This window comes from Dromiciops gliroides, chromosome 4 (genome assembly GCF_019393635.1).
Source record: "Dromiciops gliroides isolate mDroGli1 chromosome 4, mDroGli1.pri, whole genome shotgun sequence".
Taxonomy (NCBI): domain Eukaryota; kingdom Metazoa; phylum Chordata; class Mammalia; order Microbiotheria; family Microbiotheriidae; genus Dromiciops; species Dromiciops gliroides.
Genome location: NC_057864.1, coordinates 337,571,806 through 337,599,735, shown reverse-complemented (window position 1 = coordinate 337,599,735; position 27,930 = coordinate 337,571,806). Strand labels below are relative to the sequence as shown.

Below are 27,930 nucleotides of genomic sequence, written 5' to 3'. Positions count from 1 at the left end.
TGACTTTCTAAACTTTTGCTGTGTTGTAGGTTGGCCTTCATGGATCAACTTATGCAAAACTCCCTCCAAAATTCCAATTTAATTTCTTATGTTGACCGACAACATATCAAAACCACGATGGGGAAAGTCTAAATGTGGAAAAGATAATTGTATAAGTTTTCTCATCAGTCCTTGTTTTCACAAGGAGATGTCTCCTTGAGGGAATGTGCCTTATTTGAAATACTTCCTCATACGTTGACAAAGGGTGGGTACCTAATTCAGGAGGGGATTCCCAGTGGAGCTTTTAATGTTTATAAATTATAGAAATTATAAACAAAATTATACACAGTTAAACTACCTTGCCTAAACCCAGGGGTAGGCTACTGTTTCCTATTGGCATGATGCTGGCGTACTAGACTTGCAGCCAAGGAAATCTGTCTTTGAATCTTGTCTCAATACTCACTCGGTGACCAGTCCTGGCCACTTAACCTCTCTGACCTTCAGTTACCTCTTCTGAAAAACAGGGAAAATAATAGTGCTTACTTCACAAGGTTGTTGTAAGGATCAAATGAGATGACGTATGTAAGAGGATTTGCAAATTTGAAAACACCATATAAATGTATGGGCAGAGGAGAGAGCAGTTGTCCTGGAGTCAGGAGTACCTGATTTCAAATCTGGCCTCGGACATTTACTAGTTGTGTGACCCTGGGTAAGTCACTTCACCCTGTTTGGCTCAGTTTCTGAATCTGTAAAAGGAGCTGGAGAAGGAAATGGCAAACAACTCCCGTATCTTTGCCAAGTAAACTTTAAATGGGGTTGTGAAAAGTCAGACATGACTAGGAAATGACTTAACAACACTATAAATGTATGCTATTAATATGATTTATCCAATTTTGTCCAGAAGATTTTGAAATGACTTAGAACTTCCATCCCTGCCCCTAGAAAAAGTATCCTAGAGCTCAATAAATCTTTCTGCTGGGAAATTTCCTCCTGCCGTTTAGCCTAAATTTTTCTTTCCTTAATTTCATCCCACTACTCCTACCCTAATTATAGCCCTCATCTTGTGCTACATAATTCTTTCCCCACCTTAGTATTTACATCCTTCAGATAGCTGAAGACAGTGATCATGCCATCCACCCAGATTTCTTAGTCCGAATTAATCTGAGCTATGTATTCTATCTGTAACATGCTTGTCTAAGTGTATCCTTCAAGCTATTCAGGTCTATCTCTTCAAGTCCTTTCTTTACTGATGTGCTAGCCCCTCAAGAGCCATGCTCATTCAGTAAGGTAGCTAAGAGGCCGAATGGATAGAGCACCGGGCCTGGATTACAGGGAGATCTATCTGAGTTCAATTCCAGCCTCAGACACATGCTAGTTATATGACTTTGGGCAAGTCATTTAACCTCTATGTTTGCCTCAGTTTCTTCAACTGTAAAAATGAGGATACCTATCTTGCAGGGTTGTCATGAGGATCACATGAGATAATATTTGTAAAAGCGCTTATCAAAGTGTCTAGCTCATAGTAGGTGCCACATAAATACTAATTTCCTTCCCTCGTTCCATGGCTCTACTCTAAGCTTTCAAATTATTACCAATCTTTAAATTTATTTTTATTTTTTTATTTTATTTTTTTGTGAGGCAATTGGGGTTAAGTGACTTGCCCAGGGTCACACAGCTAGTAAGTGTTAAGTGTCTGAGGCTGGATTTGAATTCAGGTCCTTCTGAATCCAGGGCCAGTATTCTATCTGCTGCGCCACCTAGCGGCCCCCCAATTTTTTCTAAAAGAGTAATCACCATTATTTAGAACATGTGCTCCCTCCAAGTTGATAGTCTAAAGGACTCAAAATCCCAAAGCATCCAAATATTTCCAAATTTGATTTTGTCCAGGATGTGAGCATTTAATCAGGGTTTAACAGGTTTTTAAATCGCAAAGGTGATTATTAAATCCAAATCTGCTTTATGCTATTGGGTTCATATTTTGGCACATGACACTTAGATACCAATTAAATCATAAAATCATAGACACGTAGAGTGGGAGGGGACCTTAAAGGTCATCTCTATAAATATGAGTTATTATTATCCAGTCCAAACTCCCACCCAATGCAGGAATCTTCCATGACATCTACCAGCCTCTGTTCAAACACTTCTCTGGGGAATTCCTGGCTTCATAAGGTGCCATTTTGTTTGTTTGTTTCAAGTACCCTTAATTATTAGAATGTTTTTTCCTTATACTGACCTGAATTTTGACATCTTGGAATTTCCATCCATCCATCTGAGCTCTACCAGAAAAATAACTATTGTTAACAAAAGGTAGTATTTATACAGCACCTACAAATGTACTAGACACTGTGCTAAGCACCTTACAAATATTAAGTTATTTGATCCTCACAACAACCCTGAAAGGTTGATGCTCTTGTTGTCCCCATTTCACAGTCGAGGAAATTGAGGAAGACAGCAGTTAAGTGATTTTCTTTAGGTCACATAGCTAGGACGCATCTGATGTTGAATTTGAACTCGGGTCTTCCTGACTTCAGGTCCTGTGCCCTAAGCACTGTGATACCTAGGGGCCTCTTTGGCCTTCTGGGACCAAGACGAACAAATCATTATATTCCTTCTAAGTCTCCTCCTTTCCAGTGTCCAGTTCCTTGAAACAATCCTTCCTTCTATGGCATGGTGGATGTACTCTCCTCTGGATAATAGCATCTCTCTGAGTGTGACACAGAGTTGGCCATAACACTTAGATCCTCAAAGGATCTCAAGAAGGAATAGCCTTAAGATAGGTTTGATGATATAATTTAGGAATTCCTAGATAGCTACCATTGCCTCCCAAATATCTCCCTTACACTGATGATAAAGAATGCTAAATATAAATAATGAGAAACATATTTTTGAATGTGGCCATTGTGGGGATCTGCCAATTTGTTATAAGGATTTTGATTTTCTTTTTTTCTTTTCTGGGGTGGGTGTAATTGGAGGAATTAAGAATAAATGTTTGGGGGCACCTAGGTGGCACAGTAGATAAAGCACTGGCCTTGGATTCAGGAGGACCTGAGTTCAAATCCAGCCTCAGACACTTGACACTTACCAGCTGTGTGACCCTGAGTAAGTCACTTAACCCTCATTGCCAGGCCAAAAAAAAAATAATAAAAAATAAAATAAAAATAATAATAATAATAAATAAAAATAAATAAAAATAAGAAAAACTAAAATAATAATAATAAATAATAATAATAATAAAATAATAAAAAATAAATTTTTGTTAATTGAAAAAACATTTTTTTCAAACCTCTCTTACTATCTTCCTTTTAGTGCCTAAGATTCTACCACTAGATTTTTTTCTTTTAAGTTAAGCAACTTTGTCTCTAGGAAATCTGTTAAAATCTAAATACTTCTTTTAGATGGATTACTTTATTCAATTAATTAGCTATGACCTGGAGAAGCAAAGAATAGGATAAAATAACTAGACAAAGGATAGGTGTGTTTGACTAGAAAGGAAATGGAAATCTAATCTAGAATAGAATGCTACTGAGAAAGACAATCAGTGACCAAGGAAAATCGGGGTGGGGGGGTGACAGTTGGAAGGATGTGATGCATCAGTGGTCACCATCAATAGAATTACAGATCTATAAGTGACTTTGGAGAGAAATCCAGAAAAGCTAGGCCGGAGGACAATGTGACAACTCTTTGCGTCCATCACAATTTTGCCTACCATTAACCCTGCTTTGGACTAAAAGAGAAAGGCACTTCTGGAGCAGAGCCAATATTATGAAATGTTTCTTTCAGAACAAATGTTATGAGTCCATCTGATTTCAGTCAGTCCCCATCATAATTCCAAGAAATTCTAAGCAATAATAAAGTCTGAGTTCAAATCTTATCGCTGATGCTTACTAACTTTATATCCCAAGCAAGTCATATTCCCTGGGTCTCAATGTCCCTATTTTTTAAATTATAGAAGGTCAGACTATTCAATTTAATAAAATTTACTAAGCACCTACTATGAGCTAGCCAATGTGCTAAGTGCTAGTCAGCCTCTGGGATCCACCATTATCTATGTAACTATGATTCTATGAGTTTATGACTCTAAAGGCAAATTAATCACACCATGGAATGCAGTTCATCTATGTTCGGTCTCAGATCTCAGAGGGATTTCAGACTGCTCTGGGGGCATTATGGACCAATGTGAAGAAGACACAGTCCATCTAGGAAGATTTACTGTATTCAAGAAAAGCTGGCTAAACCTGAACCTACCATAAAAGACAATGTTTCAGATACCTCCCTGGGCTTTTCTGTGGATTTGCATGGTTTGACTCATTTAGAATTGATAAAGTGCCTGAAGCACCATCCCAGCACTCTCCTCTGCCTTTGTCTTCACCCTCTGAACCACTGCATGCAGTTCTGGGAATTGATTTCATTTGGCAGATAATAGAATGATTTCTCATAGGTACTTGGGATGTTTGCAATGGGAATAGATAAAGCCCAAGACTGGGTAAGACAGCAAAACCAAATGGCTCTGCATTTTGTTAAAAACACATTTCCAGGAGCAGCTAGATGGCGCAGTGGATAAAGCACTGGCCCTGGATTCAGGAGGACCTGAGTTCAAATCCGGCCTCAGATACTTGACATTTACTATCTGTGTGACCCTGGGCAAGTCACTTAACCCCAATTGCCTCACAAAAAAACAAACAGATTTCCACCCCCTCTGAAATCCTCGAACCCCGAAGGTCAAGAAATACACAGGAGTTCCTTACTGGTACCAAGCCTCCAAAGGACTGAGCTACAAAACTAGGAAGCTTGGTCTCTGTAGCAGAAATAAACTGTAAACAGGCATGGTCCAGAATCCAGGTCCAAGGCCAGGACAGGCTACATAGAAACCTTCTGGGTTTGTAAAGCCCTCCCATTGAACAGGGCTGCTTTGTCAAATTGGTTCAGTCATTTTTCAGTTGTTTCTGACTCTTCATGACCCCATTTGGGGTTTTCTTGGCAAAGAGACTGAAGTGGTTTGTCGTTTCCTTCTCTAGCTTATTTTACAGATGAAGAAACTGAGGCAAACAAGGTTAAGTGACTCACCCAGGGTCACATAGCGAATAAGTGTCTGAAGCCAGATTTTAACTCACAAAGATGGGTTTTCGGACTCCGGGACCAGAGCTCTGTCCACTGTGCCACCTCGCTGCCCCTACAGTGCCACTTGCTGTTCATCAAAGAGAAAGATAGAAGATGAATAAATCCCTTCTTATCTTTGTTCTCCTTTTGGCTAAATGAAATTGGATTTTCTAGAGAGGTTTAAGCTTTTCTGGATGTGTCTCTGTCAACAGTAATGATAGCTCTGGATTTGTTACTTGGCATCTAGGTCAGTTTCCAGTAGTAAATGTTGCCCGATGGCTGTGTTTTTCTTTTAATCCTTCTGGATTTGGGGTTGTCATTGGCTCCTGAGAGCCCAAAACCTAATAATAATTAGCAATAATTATTAATGAGATTTTCTTTAGCACTTTAAGGCTTACAAAGCATTTTCCCCAAAACAATCATGTTCTGAGACACACTATAGCAGTGACTAGAAAGCAGGCCTCAATGTCAGGGATCCCTGGGTTCAAGTCCCATATCTGACAGATACTGATGACTCCATATACCTCACTTCAACTGTCAGTGCCCCTGGGTGCTAAGACTGTTTGATGCAGAGGAGGTGTTCCTCTGCCTTGGTGGAGGGAGTTTCCACACCTGGGAGTTTTCACAAGTCCCATCTATAGGAGTGGGAATTAAAGCTCAGAAATGTCCACATGGTCACACAGCTTGTACGCGGGTCAAGATTTGACCCCAGACATCCTCTGGGTTCATGTACAGAAAAGTTTTCACCTCTCTAGAAATCCAATTTCATTTAGCCAAAGGGGAAAAAAAAACAGATGAGAAGGGATTATTCATCCTCCCCTATCTTCCTCTTTGTTGGACAGCACATCCAGTCCTCTTTTCCAAAACTTCACCCAGATAGTGATGAAGCCGTGTCTCATACTCAAAGCCAGGTCCTCTGCATGCATGTATAGTTTTTTCCCATAACACCAGTCTATCTCTCAAAACATATTAGCCCCTTTACCAGTATGGGGTGGGGGAAGATGGAAGGGAAATTAGCAGGAGAAGAGAGAAACTCCTTGAGGGTAAGGCCTATTTCACTTTTGTCTTTGTTTCTCCAGTGCCTAGAACAGTGCCTGCCACACAGTATACAATTAATCAATGTCTGGTAATTTTTTTCTGCATAAGAAATATACATAGTGGGTAGAATGCTGGACTTGGAGCCAGAAAGACCTAGGTTTAAATCCCGTCTCAGATATTTACTAGGTGTGTGACCCTTCACAAATAAGCCATTTAACCTGAACCTCCGTTTTCTTGTCTGCAAAATGGGTGTAATAGCAGGACCTAGCTCACGAGGTTGTTTTAAGGATCATATAAGATAATGTAACCTTATAGAATTGTGAGCTATGAAGCCAAGCAGAAAGTGTTACAATATACTGAATCCCCTCAATTCTTTTCTTTTTTGTTTGTTTGGTTTTGGATTGGTTTTTTTTTTTTTTGCGGGGTAATGAGGGTTAAGTGACTTGCCCAGGGTCACACAGCTAGTAAGTGTCAAGTGTCTGAGACTGGATTTGAACTCAGTTCCTCCTGAATCCAGGGTCGGTGCTTTATCCACTGTGCCACCTAGCTGCACCCCGCCTCAATTTTTTTTTAAGGGAACTCAGAATAGTGCCTGATGCATACATTTTCTTATATATCTAGAAGCTTATGCCTATCTCTTGTCATTGGAGAGTTGGTGGGATCTACTAAACAAGCCCCTGACTCTAGAATGGTTGGGATTCTCTCTTTTGACATTTTGGGGTTCACCCCAAGTTCAGGAGGGTTATTTAATGTGTTTCCTTTTCTTCTTCTTCTTTTTTTAATTTAACATCATTTTATTCCTGTGCATTTGAGTATTCAATTTCCACATGTCTGTGCTTAACTGAGCAAAGTGCCCCAGGCCTTTTCCCTATAGAGGTCATGTTGCACTGCATTTCTCACCTGGAAAAAATACCAGTTCGGTTCCCACTGTTGTACAACATTAGCATAACCACAATGCCTGAAATGTAAACACACAGGGCCATAGGAGTAAACTAAAGGACTGGTTAATCCATCATGAGGCGTCAGGACCCCCACTGAGCTGAGGAGAGGAGGAGGGGAGGGGATAGCTTTAACCCAATGAGCAGACAGAGTGTTTATTCCTTTCAATTTGCAGGGCTGCCACGTTTAAATATGAATATGTTGCTTATAGCCAAATTTTAGTGACAGCAGCCTGTGGCGTCTATCACTGTTTGCACTTTTACTCTTGCTAAAAATAGGCCCCCTATCTCTGAATTCCTTCAGTGTCCGCATCTGCAGGAAGTTTTTTTTTTCTTTTCTTATGTGCTTATTGGTGTTTATTGTTGGACTTTTTTCCCCTTTTCTTTCTTCTCTACACAGTAGTGTTCTTTCCCTCCCTCCCTCCCTCCACCCACCAGCAGCTCTCTTCCCCTCCCTTGCCTGGATGAAACTGCCTTCAGAATAATGATGACAAAAGTTGCTAGCTCAGACAGGCCCTCGAAGGCCCAATGTGGGTTCTCCGTTATCAGACACTTCAGTCTTTGTGAAGTTTTCAGAGAAGGGTTTGCTTCCAAAGGCATCTCATTTAAGTTTCAGAATTAAAGTGACCATGGTTAATTGGGTCAAGTGCCCGTGTCAGCTAACAAGGATGGCAAGTTAATGTCACAGTCAGAGAAGGTTAAGACCTGGAGACAAAGAGGTTAACCTTAAGAAATTATTAAGAGATAAAAAGATAATTTAAGTTGACTCCCCGCACCCTCAAATTGGACAAATTCAAACTCCTGTCTTCAGAACCAGTCAGCAACTTCCTGCCAAATGTGACCATTGAACAACTTGTCTCCTCCCAAAGCAAGTAAACATTTAATTTTCTATGCATCTGTTTAGTACCGTGTAAATGATACCTAGAGACGGCAACACAGCTTCCTCAGAATTACCAGGAAAATGTCCAGTTGCCTTTTTTCCTCACTGTGTGCAGGAACTGACAAAAGACCCAAAGGACATGGATGCTTTGCTATCGATGTTTTTAGAGAGGAATCATGGGACAGTGGGCAAGAGAAATGGAGTTGGAATCAAAGGAGCTGGGGTGTCAATCAACAAAGCATTTATTAAGTCCCTACTGTTTTCCAGACACGATGCTAGGCACTGAATCCCAGGATTTGGTTCACATTTGATCGAGTCACTTCAGTTCTCTGGGCTTTAATTTCCTAAATAAAAGGAGATGGTGACTAAATAATCTCTAAGGTCTGATCTGATTCTAAATTTTACAATATTCTTTAAGCTATGAGACAGGACGTGCAAGGCCAAAGCTGGGAGTAAAGAACCCTAGACTGGAAACCCAGAGATCTGGGTTCAGGTCCTGACTGTCATTAATCAGCTATGTTTCCTTAGGCAAGTTACAGTTTCTTCATATAAAAAATGAGGGGGTGAGAGCAGATGACCACTAAGATGTCTTCCACTACTAATTTTCTCTATCATTTCCACAAACATATGTTAAGCATCTTATAATACTGGGGATACAAAGAAAGACTTGGCATCGTTCCTGCCATCAAGGACTTCACAATCTATTAGAAGAAGGAAAGAGAGTGGGCAGGTACACAAATAATTGTGATTAAAAAGGATAGGTTTGTAAAGGAAAAATTCTGGCAAAGTGCAATGAGAAATTAGAATAAGGAAAATTTGTTTTCAGCTGGGGAAATCAGGGAAAGATTCATGGAGAAAGAGATCTGAGCTGCAGCCTTAAAAGAAGAAAGAGACTTCATTGGACAGCAATGTATGCATGAGTGTGTGTGTGTGTGTGTGTGTGTGTGTGTGTGTGTGTGTGTAAGGAGGCTGTAAGAAAGGGGGAGTCCATTCCAGAAATAAGCAAAGGCATAGAGATGAGAGGGAACAAGGTGAAAATGGGAAATAGAAAATAATCCAGTTTGGCTGGAATGCAGAATATATACATGAAGGAAAGTGGTTTGCCTGGTTCTAAAGACAGAAGGTTATGTATGAGTCTGTAGAATTTGGGGGAGAGGGGAAAGGGTTGGAGGAGTCAACGAAATTATTTTTAAAAATTTCTTAAAGCCGGCTAGGCAGGTTGGAGTAAAATTGTGGAGGACCGTGAATACCAGAGTTAGAAATTTATACTTTATTCAGTTTCACAATTCTACTATACCTATTAGATCAAAGCTGTGGGTCACAACCTCATATGGGGTCGTGTAACTGAATATGGGGGTCACAAAAATTTGGCAATAGGAAAAGGTTATTATACTTATTTTATATGCCTGTATGTAAAAATTTCTCTGGCGGAAAGGGGTCACAAGTGGAAAAAGTTTAAGAAGCCATGAACTAGATGGTATATGCTATTGAGCAGCCAAATGTGGGGAAAGGGACAAGAGACCCAACCAAAATGTCTCTTTCCTGAGGCCAGCACTGATTAAACTGGGACCTGGAGGAACAATACCTTTTCCCCAGGACAATTTCATCATTGTCATTGGATCATATTTCAGATCAGATTTATTTCTGGAAGGGACTTTCAGAAGCCATCTAGTCTAACCCCTCCTTTTTACAGATGGGTAAACTGAAGCCCCGAAAAGTGATGCATCTTCCCCAAGGTAGTCATGTGTCCAAGGTCACCCATGAAATAAATAGTCGAGCTGGAAGTCAGTCCCTCTGATTCCAGATCCACAGTCCTTTCCAGTGTACCACACTACCTTGGGAAGGAGCATCTGTATGCACACGAAGAAGCTGACTACAAACCTAGCCCCTAGCGAAACGGTCCCATCTATCTGTCCACATCTCACTAGTTGTGTTTAATGAGGCTTATGACTAATAGGCAAAAATTCTAATACACTTTTTCTCCTGTCGGGGTCATTCTAATTGCATTTTGCTCTTTGCTGCATAAACCTCTAGCAGCTCCTCTGCAGACCAATTTGTCTGGTGTTGCACCAAATACAGAAGGAAAGAAACTCTATAAAGGCTTAATTGCAGAATCCACAGCTGCCTCGTCCACCTCTAAGGGTCTAATGATGGCTATAAAGGTAACCCGGTTTCCCACTCCTGCCAAATTCCACATCCTGTAGTAGATGCCTAGACACACGAAAAGGCTTTTCTCTGGCCATCGTCTGCTCCTTCCCTACATGACCAATCCTTTGCCCCTTTGCCCCTCTTTGGATACCATTCCTCAAGGTAAAGCATCAGATTCTGTGCTGGACTACACCCTATTTTATGAGGCTCCTACCTCAGATGAGAAGGTCAAGCAGTCCAACACACTATCTTGTTCTAGCTAGCCCTGCATATGGGCCAAGAATCTCCATTCTCCCCCACCCCCAGAAACCCACAATTTACATAAAGCATAGGCATTCCCTATTTTATAGAAGAGAGTCTCTAGCAAATCTCTAGTAAGTTGTTTCTGTGAAGCAAATCCCATTTAAACATTAACTTCCATTATAAAATTGGGGAAATGTTTCCATGGAAATAATTTCTAATGGAGTTGTAACTTTTAAGCCTAGACTCAGTTAAGCAAGTTGGAAGGCTAGAAATGTGGTTCCATAGCCCTTTTAGAAACTGGCCCCAATTTCTTAAATCTAGAATCTTCTCTCTGCTATAACACAGGATTGCCCACACCCTCCCTTTGTCAAAATATAGTATATGACATATCCCATAACTTTGCTCTCTTCCTTTCATCTGAATATTTAGTCTACCAATCAGTACAATAGATCCCAACCCCAAAATGCCTTAAAATGCAAGGCTCTGAAACCTCTATGAAATCACAGGATTTGAAGCCAAAAGGGACTTTAGAGATCATCTAATCTAGACCTATAAAATGAATTGGTGTATGACTCCGCTAAACTCGAAATTCTAAAAAGCAAACCCAAGTCTCAGACTTCCAGTTTGATGTCTACCTCTCTGCCTCAACTGTAAAAATCAAGCGTTAAATGAATATATAACCTATATCTGATTGCTTTTGTATTCTTCTTTTGGGGGGTTGGAGGGGTGGAGCAATGAGGGTTAAGTGACATGCCCAGGGTCACACAGCTAGTAAGTATCAAGTGTCTGAGGCCAGATTTGAACTCAGGTCCTCCTAAATCCAGGGCCTGTGCTTTATCCACTGCACCACCTAGCTGCCCTCCTGGCTGATTGCTTACCACATCAGGGAGCAGGGAGGGGAGGGAAGGAAAGAGGAATAGAATTTGGAACTCAAAACTTTAAATAAAAATGTTTATTATTAAAAAAATCAAGTGCTAAATGCAAACAATCTCTTTTTAGCATTCTTCACAAAGGAATTAATCTAAATACAATTTTAGATTGGGAAGAGAATATTTTGGTTCAGAGTGAATCTTCCTGGGTGTCCCTCAAATTATACTTTACAGTAGGCTACTGTCTGGTCCAGTTTATTTCCTCCTAAGGCCAGCACTTAGACCAGAGGTTCTTAACCTGAGGTCTTTGGACCATCAAAGAGTTCATGGATAGATTCTGGGAGGTCCATGAAGGGAAAAAAATAATTACATCTTATTTCAATATAATTGGTATCCCTTGTTATCCTGTTATTTTCTGGCTTGCCCTGCCTTGCTCTGGCAAGGCAACTATTCCTGAGGCCTTTTCAACATGAAACATCCCCTCATAAGGCCCACCCCCTTCTCCCATGTTCAATTCCTCCTGTGTGCCTCTATCCAGGGACCTTTATTCCTACCCCAAATCCCACAGTTCCCTCTTGTGTGTTGTCTTCCCTCATTCAAATGGGATGGGCAGGGACAGTCTTTCTTCTGGTTTAGGTTTATTTCCCCAGAGCTTAGTACAGTGACTGGGGCAGAGTAAGGACTAAATAAATACTAGTTCCTCCCCCTTCCTAATGCAGGAGCGCTAGAGGCTTCACCAAATTGCCAAAGGGATCCATGACTCAAAAATCTTAAGAATCCCTGCCGTCAAGGAATCTAGAAAGGAGCTGAATTTAATTAATTAATTAACCCCTACACATATGCTCCTCATGCTGACCTCGAATCCTTGTTTAACACAAGCATACCCCTTTGTAGACTCACATATGGAAGTACACATTTTTGCCTTGATGTTTTCTTTTTTAAAAAAAAATCAACAATATCTTTATTAGGAGAAAGATCTCAGCCAGAACTACCTTTAACTATTAAGTATGACTATGGACTTCTCTGCAGATTCACTGGAACCAGTCTAACCAATTGGTTCTCTCAAGAGGGTAAAGATTTTTTTTTTTGGTATGCCTTTAGTCTCAGTAGATCGATCAGGTGTGGGTGCACTATGCATATACACACTCACGCGGGCATGTAGGTGAAATGGAGAAGAGGTGAAGAACACTGAAGAGGGCTAGGTACCCAACTTCCAAGATCAGCTCGCACATGCAACAGGCACAGCTTCAGGAGACAGGGGGCCAGAATTGCCTCAAGCTGCCCTTTCCATAGCAAACTTTTAATCTGCCTGCAGCCAAGGAGGGTGGGAGCTAGCTGGGGAGACAGAAGTGACAGCTTTCTCTGTCTCCTGCCAACAGAAAGCAGCAGCAGCAGCAGCAGCAGCAGCAGCAGCAGCAGCAGTAGCCAGAAAGGTCGAAACTGACAGTACAGCAGCTGTCAACCTCCTCCCCACCCCCACCCTTGTGCCACTGCCTCCTCCTCCTCCCCCCTTCTCCCACCACCCATTCCCATCTGGCATAAGGAAGGAGTCACAAGGGTAGGGATATGACACTTGTGCCTCCCTGCTCCCTAGCCTTCACTCTGCAGAGCCCAGAGGATGAGGACAGTCCTGAGGCCATGCAGTCCTTTTGGTCCGCTGTCCCAACACCCCCCCCCCCAAACTTGGCTTGTTTCCCCTAAGGCTAGCTGTGAATGCTGGGATGCGATGCTGTTCACGGATGCATCCCTGTTCTTTTCCTTCCCCTGATCGAACAATGGAACCAACATTTCTGAATCCAGGGAGTAGAGTTCAGTAATTGGTTGAGGTGGGGGACAGGAGGAGCTGATATTCTATGCTCTAACTTGGAGCCTGATCTCAGTTCTGTAGATTGCAAAACCTGTGTCTGAGGCTTTCCAGAGAATTGCATTCTCTCAATTCACATGTCTTCTAGGTCCCTGTGCTGCCCATTTGTCATTTCTCCTGTCCATCCACACTCTTGGTCAGTCCACACTTTCTCACAAATATATAAAATATACATATATACACATGTGTGTATACACATACATACATATATGCATATCTTTGAAGGATAGAAACAAACCTGTGTTTTTATTGGCATAGGAAAATAATTGTCCATGTTTTTTTGGTCTCGCTCCCTTTATACTCTTAAAAATCAGCTTTTGTTGGGGCGGCTAGGTGGCGCAGTGGATAAAGAACCGGCCTTGGATTCAGGAGTACCTGAGTTCAAATCTGGCCTCAGACACTTGACTTACTAGCTGTGTGACCCTGGGCAAGTCACTTAACCCCCATTGCCCAGCAAAAAAAAAAAATCAGCTTTTGTTTATGTGAGTTATGCCTATCTACATTTACTATATTAAAATGTCTTAAAATGATTATGAAAATGGATTTGACCCTGTGGACCCCCAGGAGACCCCAGACCATACTTTGAGAATCACTGATATAAGGAAACTATTAGGCAGCCTGGCAGCTTCTCTGCAACTTAGAAGTCTTGGACAGTTCCCTAGAACTGTAAGAGGTTAACTGACTTGCCCAGAGTCGCATGGCTAATATATATGACAGATAGGACTTGAACCTAGGGTTTGGGGTTTTGAAGTTTTGGGGGGCTCTGAGTCTGGTTGTCTGTCCACTCCACATGCTGCCTATTTCCTATAAGTAATAAATCCTATTTACGTAGTTCCTTTCACAAAATATTTTTCTCATACCATCACTGTGGGGAAGGTAGCAGAAAAAACATGCCCATTTTACAAATGAAGAAACTGAGGTAGAGAGGATTTAAATGACCTTCCCATGGTCATATGATGTCAGAAGCAGAACTTAACTCAGATCTTCTGAATCTAAGACCGGCACTCTCTCTGCTATATCACATCTGCCTCCACAATTCAGCCGTTTTTCTCAGTTACAAAGGAACTGTTTTGATACCAACTCTCTCTTCAGCCCAATAAAGCAGACTTACTCAGCTAAGAAGGACTGGGTTTCCCTAAACCCAAAAAAGTCCCCAATTGCCTGCTTATTGAATGTTAGAACTAGACAAAACTTTGGAGGTTATCTTGTCCAATATTCTCGTTACCTGCTTTTTTTTTTAACAGGTGAGGGACCTAGAGAGATGAAGTGGTTTGCCCAATGTGACTTAGTGGCAGAGTAGGGCATGGAACCCAGAGCTTTCACTCTACCATACTCCTTACTTTGTCCTAGGCAGTGAAGTCTGATTGAATTGACTTAGAAAGAGAATAACCAAACCCTCATCATAGACGCAGGACTTTCCTAGCCAGGAGTGCCTATATGTGAATGTGTTCCCATGTATGTGTGTACAACAAAGTATATATAGTAGAAAACTTTCCTATTCTCCATAAAGAAGTAAGGAATTTCATATGCAGAATGTTGCATTTCAAACATGCTTGGTTTGTCATTCTGTATTGCTTAACCTTCCTTGTTACAACGGAGGGTTTAAATATAAAATAAATCAGAAAAGTCAATGTATCTACAAGTTGTATTGTTCTTAGCACCAAAAAAGCCTCCCTTGGAGACACATAACATCCAATGTGATGTAGTAATCCATCTGGGGACCACTGCCCTAAGCCAAGTACATACGGAGTCTATGACCTTATAGAGTTCACAGAGCAGATAGAGAGGATTCCCATAATGCCTATCTGAAAGCCAGAATTTATATAGACAGAAGCCTACTGCTACACTTCCCTTTCTCCCCTCTACACAATCATAAGGGCATTTTTTAAAGTGCTGCTTATTCAATAGGTCAAATGCCCATTGGCACTTTGGGATCATCTGATCCCATGTGTATGAGAATGGAGTCCATTGTGCCGTGTCTGTAAATATCAATTCATTTTCCTGGAAAAAAATTTTTCCCCATCACACTACCCACATGGGCACAGATGGAGGGTTTTATGTGGTAGCCCCTGTTTACATTTCCGTCTCCGGAGGCCCATCAAATGCCACCAGTGCAGCCCACACAGGAACACTATCCCTCAGGCAAAAACATTAGTCATGATAGGTCAAGATGCCCATGGATGCAATAGTCTAGTGGCATACTCTGCAGCACCTCCATAGGCACACACATTTCATTGAAGGCAGAGGCCCGGTGTGGCACGGAAGGCACACTGAAAGGAATGTTTTGCTTGAGAGAGGGGGGAAGGGGAGGGAAAGTAGCATAAGAAACACAGAAAAATCATTTCTGAATTTCAAAACAACAAAGCAAAGTCTTGCCCCCCACCCCCACCCCCATCCCTGCAAAGGCAGGGCATGTTTATCTGCCAGTGGCTCACACAAATTTCACCATGTATTCTTAGTTCCATCTCGATGTACATCTATTAATCTCAATGGATCTTTATCTTTTCAGCATCTTGCTGAATTGAGAACAGAGGGAGTTTATTTAGGAAAACAAGGATTACTCGGCTCTGAAGAAGTCATTGACACCTCCGTCTCACACTAAGACAGCATTTACCAAAAAATGTCAACAGATTGCTTCTTGCCTTTGACTTGTGCAGACATCAAAAGCTTATTTTTAACAGAGCATTTTACTTAAGCTCCCTCAGTTGGTTCAGGAATTTAGAATCTGTCACAGAATCATAGGCTGACTACATCATTTGGGTTAAGCGGTTCTCTTTCATTTGACTGATTTTGCATAAATCAGAAGGGCATGCTTGAATACGGTCCTTCCTTTATACAACCATATCCTCCATACCATGAACATAGCGAAATCTGCCCTTTATTCTATGTCTTCATTTTAGATTTGGGGTGGGTTTCTTCTCTTTGTCTCTTTTCTTTTCTTTTTCTTCCTTCCCTTCTTTTCTTTCTTTCCCACTTTCTCTTCCTCCCTTCTCTGTCTTTCTTTCTCACTTTTTCTCTTCCTTCCTTCTTTCCTTTGTCTCTGTTTCTGTCTTCTTTCTCTCTTTCTCTGTCTCTCTCTGTCTCTGTCCATCTCTATCTCTCACTGTCTCTGTGTTTTTGTCTCTATCTTGTCTCTCTCTGTCTCTCTGTGTCCCTGTGTGTGTCTCTGTCTTTCTCTCTCTCTGACTCTATCTCTTTCCCTGTCTTTGTCTCTTTCTTTCTGTGTTAATGGTAATTGTAAGTTAATAGTAATTGCTCTGTCTTTGTCTCTATCTTGACTGTGTGTGTCTCTGTCTCTCTCTGTGTCTGTCTCCCTGTGTCTGTGTCTATCTGTGTCTCTCTCTGTCTCTCTCTGTCTCTGTGTCTGTCTGTTCTTCCCCCATCTCCCGACACAGCTTAGTTGCTATGCAGAAGCTTAGAGCAACTGCAAGGGGATCAGTTCCAGGGTTTGGTTTGATGTGAACTGAGCCAAGCAAATGAAGCCTGTATGTGATTTGACAGGGTTTTCCTGTTTGCCTGTTTCTCTCATCTGGAGATCGAGGGAAGGAGAGAAGCACATCATTTTGTGAGTTCAAATGATACCGGTCTGATTTCCTCCAGCAATTCATATGACTCAGTAGACACAGCTCAGATATTAGTTCACGGTTTCTCTGAACCACAAAAATGTCTACTGGAGACTTGATACAGTTACAAGGGCTAATATCAAAAGGCAGATTTGTGAAGACTAAACAGAGAGTTTCCTTTTCCTTCCTTCAGATCTTGCATTTAGAGCTAGAAGGGACCTGAGAAGCCATTTAGTCTTTCATTCATTCATTTATTCATTTAACAAGCATTTATTAAGTGCATACTATGTAGCAGACACTAAGCTGAGTGCTGAGACTACAGAGACAAAAAGAGTCTATCCTCATTTAACAGATATGGAAACTGAGGACCAAAGAAAGAAAAGATTTGCCCAAGGTCATACACAGGAAGTGGTGGAGGCAGTGTTTGAACTCTGTTCCTTTGACTCAAAATCCAGGCCTATTTCCACTCTGTTACTTCTTTTTTTCTTTTTAGCTTTTTCCTTCTTTCATTCCTTTCTTTTCTTCCGTCATTCCTCCTTTCCTCCCTTCCTTCCTCCTTTCCTTCCCTCCCCTCTTCTCTCCTTTTCTTTTTCTTTTTCTCTCTTCTCTCTATGTTTCTATCACATTGACAAGATATGACTCCAAAAGTTAATGGTAATTGCTCTCAGTTTCATTTAGCAAAGAAGGAGAAAGACAGAGAGAGAAATGAGTGTAATTTGCTGATCTGAGAGCAGGTCATTACAGGTGTGTTATATTAGTGTATTCATGAGCCCCCTGGGATAGGCCTGCTGAGATATCCAATAACTTTCTTAATGTGTAATTACATACCATCGGACTATAATTGATTAATTGAAAAGAGAATGTAGGCAGATGCGAGGCCAAGGCTTCTGCTACTCATTAAATGAATATGTCCTTGCTTCTCTTTAATAAGTTAAGTGAACTACTCAAAAGCAATTAAGCCAGTAGTGAAATTCATTAAATTTTAAGTAATTATTGGTATTAACTTCTATAATAAAATTCAGGGCTTCACATATTTCCATTTCCAAAAGATGTACATTAATTCCATAGGTTTAATTTAGGAAAAATTGGGCTCCATATGGCAGTACTCTGACCTATTGGTTTTTTCTGTGAAAATCACCAGCCCAACTGATATGACATTTCCTGGAAGCCTGCTCTGCTATGCTACAGTGGGATAAACAGTCAACTTTTGACACATAGGTAAGAAATCAAAGGAGTCCCATTGGTATATTTGAATATATATATATATATGTACCTTTTTCATCTCAAGATATTTCATACAAGAACAACAGAAAAAATATGGGGAAATAGAAGAAAGGTAGTAATTCCAAGTATATGGGGTTTAACCTAGGTTGTGAATAAACAAAAATCTTACTATAAGACTATTTGCAATAGAGCAATATAGTGGAATGAATGAACACTTGTCAGAGAACCCAGGTGATGTAAGTTTAAGTCCAAGCTTTGACACATTAACTCTGTAACTCTGGGCAAGTCAATTAATTTCTCTGAACCTTTGTTTCATCTATAAAATAGGGATAATAATTACATTACCTACCTCACAGCATTTTTATAAAGAAAGGTTTTTATAAACAACAAAGTGCTTCATAAATTTCAGTGATTATCTGGTCCAATATGGACCAAATGCCAAAAGGATTTTGTCACAAGGAAGGGTCACTAGTGTCCTGCACCCAGTCTACTATTCCTTAGAGTTGGCTCCAGGTTGTTGACTGATTGACTGACTGAATGACTGAATTTAAGAATAATAATTTGAGGGGGCTGCTAGGTAGCACAGTGGATAAAACATGGGCCCTGGAGTCAGGAGGACCTGAGTTCAAATCTGACCTCAGACACTTAACACTTACTAGCTGCATGACCCTGGGCAAGTCACTTAGTTTTCATTGCCCCCCCCCCCAATTGAAATGGATTCTGCGGACAATGTAAGGGTCCAATATTTTATGATTTCTCTTTAAGCCTATGTAATACTGACCAAAAAAAGAAGGTAAGTGACATGGTCGTAGTTGCCTAGGAAATTAGTGGCCAGATAAACTAACAACTGCAACTCCTGAGTCCTCATTTCCAGGCTTGTCTCCTAATTATTATGATCCTCAATGATCCTCTAATCTTTCTTCTCATGGAAAACCTAAAATGTAAACCCACTAATTTTGGTCATCTTTTTTCACAATAGACATTGCCACGTGTTTTTTAAATTTTATTACAAAAACTAAAAATAACCACATGGTTAATTTCACAGTCTAAAAATAATTGTGATTTTATTGTTTCCTAGAGCTAAAACTTCTGCTAAGTGAGATCCAGTCTACTGCAAGTAATTAAAATTTTGAAAGGATGACTTTACTACCCACAGTCTTACTGGAGGAAGAGAAATGGCATTTCAAATATGTTGTAATTCACATCCACACAGAGATACACATATTATGATTTTAGAAATCATATGGAACTGCTAAAATTACATCTGACTAGTTAGGTAAAAAGATTAAGAATTAAGAAACCACAGATATGAGTAAATTCATCTGGATAGGCTTTCCTCTTTAATTTTTTTCTTAGACAGTAGTCAACTCCTTTTCCCACAAATCATTTTCATTTTGAAAATCACCTTTTAAATTTGTGTAGGGGCTGGCCAGTTCAGTGAGAATTAGGATCAGGGAAGTTGCTCTCCAATTTTAACATTTTTTTTCCTATTCAACTATAATAATAATAAATGCATGTTTATATAGCACTAATGATTATGCTGTTACTAGATGGTAAGCTCCTGGAGGAGAAAGACTATCTCACTCTATGTGCCCAACATAACATTTTATACAAAATAGGAAGATATTTAATAAATTGAATTATTTTGAGGTTTTTAATTCTTCTTTTTTTTGCAGGGCAATAAGGGTTAAGTGACTTGGCCAGGGTCACGAAGTTAGTAAGTGTCAAGTGTCTGAGGCCAGATTTGGTCTCAGGTCCTCCTTTATCCACTGCTCCACCTAGCTGCCCCTGAGGTTTTCAAGTCTTGTTTGTTTGTTTTGGTTTGGGGTTTTTTTTTGCTGGGCAATGGGGGTTAAGTGACTTGCCCAGAGTCACATAGCTAGTAAGTGTCAAGTGTCTGAGGCTGGATTTGAACTCAGGTCCTCCTGAATCCAGGGCCTGTGCTTTATCCACTGCTCCACCTAGCTGCCCCTAGGTTTTCAAGTCTTAAAACTTATAGGTCCCAAATGGTTTTCAAAAGGCTTAGACAAAGCAAGTTAAAATATAGAATTGGTAAAAATCAGCCACGTACCTAATTCTTATTATTTATGGAATCATCAGTTTAGGAACAAAGAAGAAAACGGATCCAAAAAGCAGATAAATATGGATTGCAATAGAATTAGATTTTGGGGGGTTTTTTTGTTTTTGTTTTTGTTTTTTGGTGAGGCGATTGGGGTTAAGTGACTTGCACAGGGTCACACAGGTAGTAAGTGTTAAGTGTCTGAGGCCAGATTTGAACTCAGGTCCTCCTGACTCCAGGGCCAGTGCTCTATCCACTGCGCCACCTAGCTGTCCATAGAAATAGATTTTTTTAAAAAATCCTCAGGTGGGGGCAGCTAGGTGGCGCAGTGGATAGAGCACCAGCCCTGGATTCAGGAAGACCTGAGTTCAAATCTGACCTCAGACACTTACTAGCTATGTGACCCTGGGTAAGTCACTTAACCCTCATTGCCCTCCCCGCCCCCAAAAAAAATCCTCAGGTAATTGTAATTGTCATGGAATGGGAAATTCTGGCTAATTTCATTTTCTGGCTAATAGATTACTAACCAGAAATTCCTTTCTATTCTAACCCTTATTGATGAGAGACTTAAACTATGAATTTATTTTCCTGCCTCACATTAAGCAGAAGTGAATTTTCTTTGAAATGTAAGGATCCTGGGGCAGCTAGGTGGCAGAGTGGATAGAGCACCAGCCCTGGATTCAGGAGGACCTAAGTTCAAATCTGGCCTCAGACACTTAACACTTACTAGCTGTGTGACCCTGGGCAAGTCACTTAACCCCAATTGCCTCAAAAAGAAAGAAAGAAAGAAAGAAAGAAAGAAAGAAAGAAAGAAAGAAAGAAAGAAAGAAAGAAAGAAAGAAAGAAAGAAAGAAAGAAAGAAAGAAAGAAAGAAAGAAAGAAAGAAAGAAAGAAAGAAAGAAATATAAGGATCCTGCCCTGCTTTAGTGGCATCATTTTGAACATCCATTCTTATTGTACAGCTCCATGGATCTTTTTATTGCTACCAAGCTAACTCTTAAAAGTGTTTTTATTTCCATTTTTAAATTTGATGCCTCATACGTAAAGTGTTTTGCAAGTTGTTACTTCTCAACTATATATTAACTTGCTAAAAGACACACAGCCAATCTTCCTTTCTCCTCTTTCTTTCTTCTCCTCTTCCTTCTCTTCTTCCTCCTCCTTCTAAATTATTTTATTTTGTTAAATATTTCCCAATTATATGTAAAAAATTTTTCAACAATCATTTTTTAAAGTTTTGAGTTCAAATTCTCTTCCTGTCTCCTGCCCTTTCCCCTCCTTGAGAAGGCAAACACTTTGATTTTGATTATACATGTGAAGTCATGCAAAACATTTCCATATTAGCCATGTTGCAAAAGAAAATGTGAACAAAATAAAATTATAAAAATAAAAATAAAGTTCTTAAAAGTATGCTTCAATCTGCATTTAGAGTTCATCAGTTCTTTCTCTGAAAGTGGATAGCACTTTTCATCATGGATCCTTTGGAATTGAGTTAAATCATTTCCTTGATCATAGTAGCTGTTTTTCATAGTTTTCCATTTTTATGATCTTGTTCTTACTGTGTACAATATTCTCCTGGTTCTACTCAGTTCAATTTGCATGAGTTCATATACGTTTTCCCAGGTTTTTTTCTAAAATCATCCTGCCCATAATTTCTTATAGCACAATAGTATTCCATCCCTATCATATATCACAACTCGTTCAGCCATTCCCCAATTGATGGGCATCCCCCAACATCCAATTCTTCGCCATCACAAAAAGAGCTGCTATAAATATATATATTTTTTACAAATAGGTCCTTTCCCCTTTTCTTTAATCTGTTTGGGATATAGACTTAGTAGTGGCATTGCTGGATCAAAGGGTAAACACAGTTTTATAGCCCTTTTGGCATCTTTCCAAATTGTTCTCCAGAATGGTTGGACGAGTTCACAACTCCACTAGCAGTTCATTAGTGTCCCAATTTTTCTACATCCCCTCTAGCATTTGTCATTTTCCTTTCCTGTCCTGTTAGCCAATCTGATAGGTGTGAAGTGGATCTCACAGTCATTTTAATGTGCATTTCTCTAATCAGTGTGTCTGTCTCCCTCCCTCCCTCCCTCCCTCCCTCCCTCCCTTCCTTCCTTCCTTCCTTCCTTCCTTCCTTCCTTCCTTCCTTCCTTCCTTCCTTCCTTCCTTCCTTCCTTCCTTCCTTCCTTCCTTCCTTCCTTCCTTCCTTCCTTGCTTTCCTTGCATAGCACCTAATTCAGTGTTCTATTTAGAGCAGTAATTGAGTATAGAGATATTGTTGTAATTGTTGCCTGGAGTCACTCCCTAGTCTCATACCATTTCATCCAAATCCTTGCTAGAAGCCTACCATGACCTCAAGATTTCAACTCTTTCATCTGCAGAGCTTTATGTCTGGGTCTCATTTCCTTCCTCTTCTCCACCTCCTGATTTTGGCCTTCCTCATCTGAGGGAAGCCCCAAATATGCTCCATTTCCTTCTCTACCCCCTTGACACAGCCTTCTCCACAACATCACCAGCATCCTTGCCATCATGGAAATGCCCTCACCTTCCTTTCTATTTTCCCGGAAAGGGGTGTATCAAATCTACACACCCATGATCCCACTCACCTTTATATGTGCTGTCTCCCTCTATTATTATGTAAGCCCCTTAGAGGCAGAAACTATCTCTGCTTTTGTATCAATATCCTGAGCACTTAGCACAATGCTTGGCACAGAGAGTTCATTAAATGGCTTTTCATTCATTCATTTTATTATTTGCCTCTTTCCTCTAAATATTTGAATGAAAAAAATGCTTTAACTGAGAGCTGTGGGTATTTGGATTCCATCTGATAGAGATTTTACCATGCCTCTTTTTGTAGAGATGCTTCTAATCAATCAGTCAATAAACATTTTCTTTCTTTCTTTTTTTTTTAAACAGGGCAATGAGGGTTAAGTGACTTGCCCAGGGTTACACAGCTAGTAAAGTGTCAAGTGTCTGAGGCTGGATTTGAACTCAGGTCCTCCTAAGTCCAAGTCCACTGCCCACCTAGCTGCCCCAATAAACATTTCTTAAGTATCTACTGTATACCAGGCACTGTGATAAGCACTGGAAATAAAAAGAAAGACAAAAGATAGTTCCTGCTCTTAAGGAACTCACAACCTATTCTTCCATTTAAAGTCATGCTTAGGGGGCAGGTAGGTGGTGCAGTGGATAAAGCACTGGGCTTAGATTCAGGAGGACCTGAGTTCAAATCCAGCCTCAGACACTTGACACTTACTAGCTGTGTGACCCTGGGCAAGTCACTTAACCCTCACTGCCCCGCAAAAATAAATAAATAAAATAAAGTCATGCTTAAGGGCTAACATGGAAATGTATTTTGCATTGCTTCACATTTATAACCAGTATCAAGTTGCTTGCCTTCTAGAGCAGAGACGAAGGGCAGGACAGAGGGAAAGAATTCGGAACCCCAAATTTAAAAAAAATGGTTGTTCACATTTTTTTACTTGTAATTATGAAATATTTAATGGAATAACTATTTTTAAATAAATAAGAATTTTTTGAATGTTAAAATTAATTAATTTTTTAAATGTCATGTATATATCTTATTCATATTAGGTCAAAATTACTTTATCAAATTCTAATTCTCGCTCCTACTTTGGTCCTTTGTTTCTGTAACATACATACTGAAATGCTTTTCATTTGTTACCTAATATTAACTAACCAAAATGTGGATTTTCATATAAATTTGGCCTGAGCATGAAAATCCGTGCCAGGTATTTGTATTAACATATTCATCAGAACCTGGTGCCCATTTCATCTGTCAAGTGAAGAAACTGGACTAGATTAACTCTTAGGTCTAAATCCTATGATACTGTGAGCCACTCAAGCTGAGGAATAGCTTCCTCTCTATTTCTGCTGCTGCCCTAACAATAAGACCAGATTTTCATCACCTCATACCTGGTTAGCTGCATTTACCTCCTAGTTGAACTCTCCAGTCTCTCTACTCCATGCTCCGATATGCCCCACATACTGGTGCATTAATCTTTCATATACACTTCTTTTAACATGTCATTTCCTTGCTCCAAAACCTAAAGGAAATCCTTATTGCCTACCACATCAAGTCTAAGGTCATTGATTTAACTTTCAAGGCCCTCCATAATCTGATCCCATTTAGTCTATGAATACAAGTTTCTTTGCCACAGTTTTCCATAAAATAAAGCACCCTCTGCTTCAGTAAGTCCAGTTTCCTTAAGGCACTTCTCCTGCTTACATTTTTTCACCTTAATTGCTTTTCTAATGGTATTTCCTCTCTTTGAAACACATCCCCCTCCCACCCCCACCACTGCTTTCTACCTAACCATTTCAATCCATCAGGTCTTTCCTCATGTCCTATTTCTTTAATAAAGGGGTAGCTAGGTGGTGCAATGGATAGGGAAATGGCCCTGGAGTCAAGAGGATCTGAGTTCAAATCTCACCTCAGACAATTATTCGCTGTGTGACCCTGGGCAAGTCACTTAACCCCAATTGCCTTAAATATCCAGGACCTTCTCCAGTTGCCACTGAACTCAGATGGCTCTGGAGGAGAAAGTGAGGTTGATGACCTTGCACTAGCCCTCCCTTACTTAAACCCAATTCATTGTAAATCATGACATCACTCACAATGTCATGGTCCTCTTCGAGAATGAAGGACAAACAACAACAACAATTTTTTCAATAAAAACTTCCCAATAGCCAAATAGCCCCTCTCCACATTTTTCATCATTATATCTCCAGTACTTAACACATAGCCTTGCACAGGTTAAGAATTGAATAAAATACATATTGAATTGTACAGTTAGCATGTTATTTCATAATGTCCTTTTCTCTATTTGTACTACTTCATAATTTTGACTCCCTCATTAGTTATTTTGAAAGTGTGTATCTCACCTCACCATCTAGACTCTAAGTTCCCCGAGGGCAGGGATTGTGTTTTATAATCTTTTATTGACATATTTTGTTTTGACATTCACAGTCTTTTGGGATCTCAGTTCCAAGCATGGTGTTGGATACAGTAAATGTTTAATAAATAGTCGCTGATTAATTCAGTAGCTAAAGTACTTTTTACACAAGTGTACTGTATGATAACCATGTATTCTCATGTTAATAGACAAAAGCCATATCCACACAATAACCTCGTTTACACACTTAAGATTTTTTGACTATGCTATAATAATATCCTACTAACTGCCTCCTGTCATGACTAATTCATTGTCTTTATGAATTCATTATTGTAGATAATGTGTTGGACCTGGAATAAAAAATCCTGCCACAGAAATTTACTAGCCATGCGAACCTGGGCAGATTATTTAACTAACCTCTCTCAGCCTCAGTTTCTTCAACTGTAAAAGAGGGAATGAAACCACCACCTACATGATAGAGTTGCTGTGTAAATTGAATGAGATAACATATGTATAACGTTATACAAACCTTAAAGTGTTATATTAATGCTAGCTATAATTATTGTCTGTATGAAGGACACTGTTCATGTAGACTTTTCTACTATACTTCTTTTTTTTTTCTGGGCAATGGGGGTTAAGTGATTTGCCCAGGTCACACAGGTAGTAAGTGTCAAGTGTCTGAGGCTGGATTTGAACTCAGGTATTCCTGAATCCAGGGCCAGTGCTTTATCCACTGCGCCACCTAGCTGCCCTCTACTATGCTTCTTTTTTTTTTCTTTTTCTTTTTTTTTTCTTTTTTTTTAGTGAGGCAATTGGGGTTAAGTGACTTGCCCAGGGTCACACACCTAGTAAGTGTTAAGTGTCTGAGGCCGCATTTGAACTCAGGTATTCCTGACTCCAGGGCCGGTGCTCTATCCACTGCACCACCTAGCTGCCCCTCTACTATGCTTCTTGATCCAAATTACTTCTTGACTCAAAATCTCATTTTCTTCTGAAAGACGCTTGTCATTCAAGGCTCATCACAATAGGATTCCAGCCATATCTCACACTCTTTCACCTCCTGTAGTCTATGTTACAACCAAACTGACTACTCCCTTGTTCCCCATTCTCTTTTTACCTTTCCTCCAATCTGTGGCTTTGCTCACACTATTCCCCATACCCAGAAGGGACCCTCCCTCCCCATTTCCACCTGCTGGAATCCCTCCCTTCCTTCAGGGTTTAAATCAATTAACACCATTTCCTGAAGCCTTCCTTGACTTCTCTTATTCCCCTTCCCTCACCCTCCCCATGAAATAGAAATTCTCCCCGTTCCCATGTATATTTGTTAGAGCACTTGGTTGTTGCTCTCTCTTTTCTACTTGTAACATTCCATTTTATTTTACAGTTTGTGTACAGTTCTAATTCTGCACCACTATCAGCTCCTTAAGGAGCTAAGTCTGTGACTATATCATCTTTTTGTCGCTGGTACTAAGCTCAGGACCTTGTGCATAGTAGGTACTTATTAAACACATGTGAATTTAATTGAATGCCAAAATACCCAGATGCTTCCAAGCATCCAGATGGCTGGCAGTACAAACTTCAAAATGTGTGATTGAATTTTTTACTTTCCATCAGAATATTTCAACATCTCTTCAACCCCCGAAACTGAAGTCATTGTCAGTGTCTACACATGTAATATAAATAAATAGTTGTGAGAGGAAAGGTTGAAGTAATTACCTATAAAAGATGAAGTGGGGGGCAGCTAGGTGGCGCAGTGGATAGAGCACTGGCCCTGGAGTCAGGAGTTACCTGGGTTCAAATCCGGCCTCAGACACTTAACACTTACTAGCTGTGTGACCCTGGGCAAGTCACTTAACCCCAATTGCCTCACTTAAAAAAAAAAAAAAGATGAAGTGGGAGAGGGGATGGAAAATGGGCTTTAATTAAGAAGGGCTTTTGGTGACCAAATTATTTAGCCTAGATGTCTCTATTGATACAACTCAGTTTTTCTTTATTTATTGGGTGACATCCAGAATATGAAGCTTTTAAGTACAAAGTTAGGGAAATTGAAATTGAAATTCTTGAGGCAATTTTAATATTCTCATGTTATTTATTTTTATATATCTGTATACATGTGAGACTCTAGTATTTGTAAAATGCCATAAAAAGCTTCAATGTGGCTTAAATTTAGCAGGGGATTATGCCAATAATATAACAATCTATTATTTTAAAATTAATTTTCCTGTATATATTTGTTGTTATTCAGTTATTTCAGTCATGTCTGACTCTTTATGACCCATTTTGGGGTTTTCTTTGCAAAGACACTAACATGGTATGACATTTCCTTCTGTAGCTCATTTTGCAGATGAGGAAACTGAGGCAAAGATGCCCATAAATGTATATGACATATATGATGTTCTCATATGTAAATTTGCATGCTTGTGTTTTCACATACATATGTGGGCCCATTTGTACACAAAGAGAGAAACAAAAGAGAAAGAGGAGAAACTGATGTATGTTCAACTGGTCCCACAGAGAATTGGGTCCCAGAGAGTAGAGCTAGGGGCAAGGATGGAAGTTGCAGTGAAGTATATTTAGGTTCACTGCAAAGAAGTACTTCCTTACAATTAGAAATAATCCATCAGTGATATGCTACCCCAATAAAATTCCAAAAACAAAATCTCATCTCTAATAAATATTTGGAAAGTTTTTCCTGATCATTTAGATACAAAATATTATTTTTTCAATTCTTCATGACAGGGTTCATTTATCCAGGTTATCTGGGTAAGTCAGAGCAAAAAAGATTAGATTGTGATTTCCTTGAGGGCTCACCAGAAAATTAATAAATAAAAATAAAGGCCAGGCAACCCACATCCATCAAATTTACCAGAAAGTTGAGGCGAATATATATTAGCAGGCCCTGAGTTACTTGAATAATTTTCAAGTGAAGATTTGTCTAATACTTTCATTGACTCAGATTCATAAAATGAGGTTTTTCAAGGTGGAGCATTAGCTCCACAGAACTGCAGTGCATTCCTGCAGACTTTTGTCCAAAATTTCCATTTAAAAGGAAACACTTGCATTAAGACTGTACAATACAAAATTTAGCCCCACCCCCAAAAGGATA

General features: G+C 39.9%; 1 protein-coding gene across 3 annotated transcripts in view; it reads right to left on the bottom strand.

Moving 5' to 3' along the window:
• The window catches only part of LOC122754436 (sine oculis binding protein homolog), a 233,796-nt gene that overhangs the window by 53,290 nt on the left and 152,576 nt on the right, over positions 1–27,930 (bottom strand). Inside the window, exon 3 of one of the 3 annotated variants that reach the window (XM_044002850.1) lies at positions 2,216–2,258. The exons of the other annotated variants lie outside the window; for them this stretch is intronic. Within the exon in view, the coding sequence (XP_043858785.1) occupies positions 2,216–2,258 (43 nt within the window). The remainder of the gene's footprint in view (positions 1–2,215; positions 2,259–27,930) is intronic. 3 annotated transcript variants of the gene reach the window in all.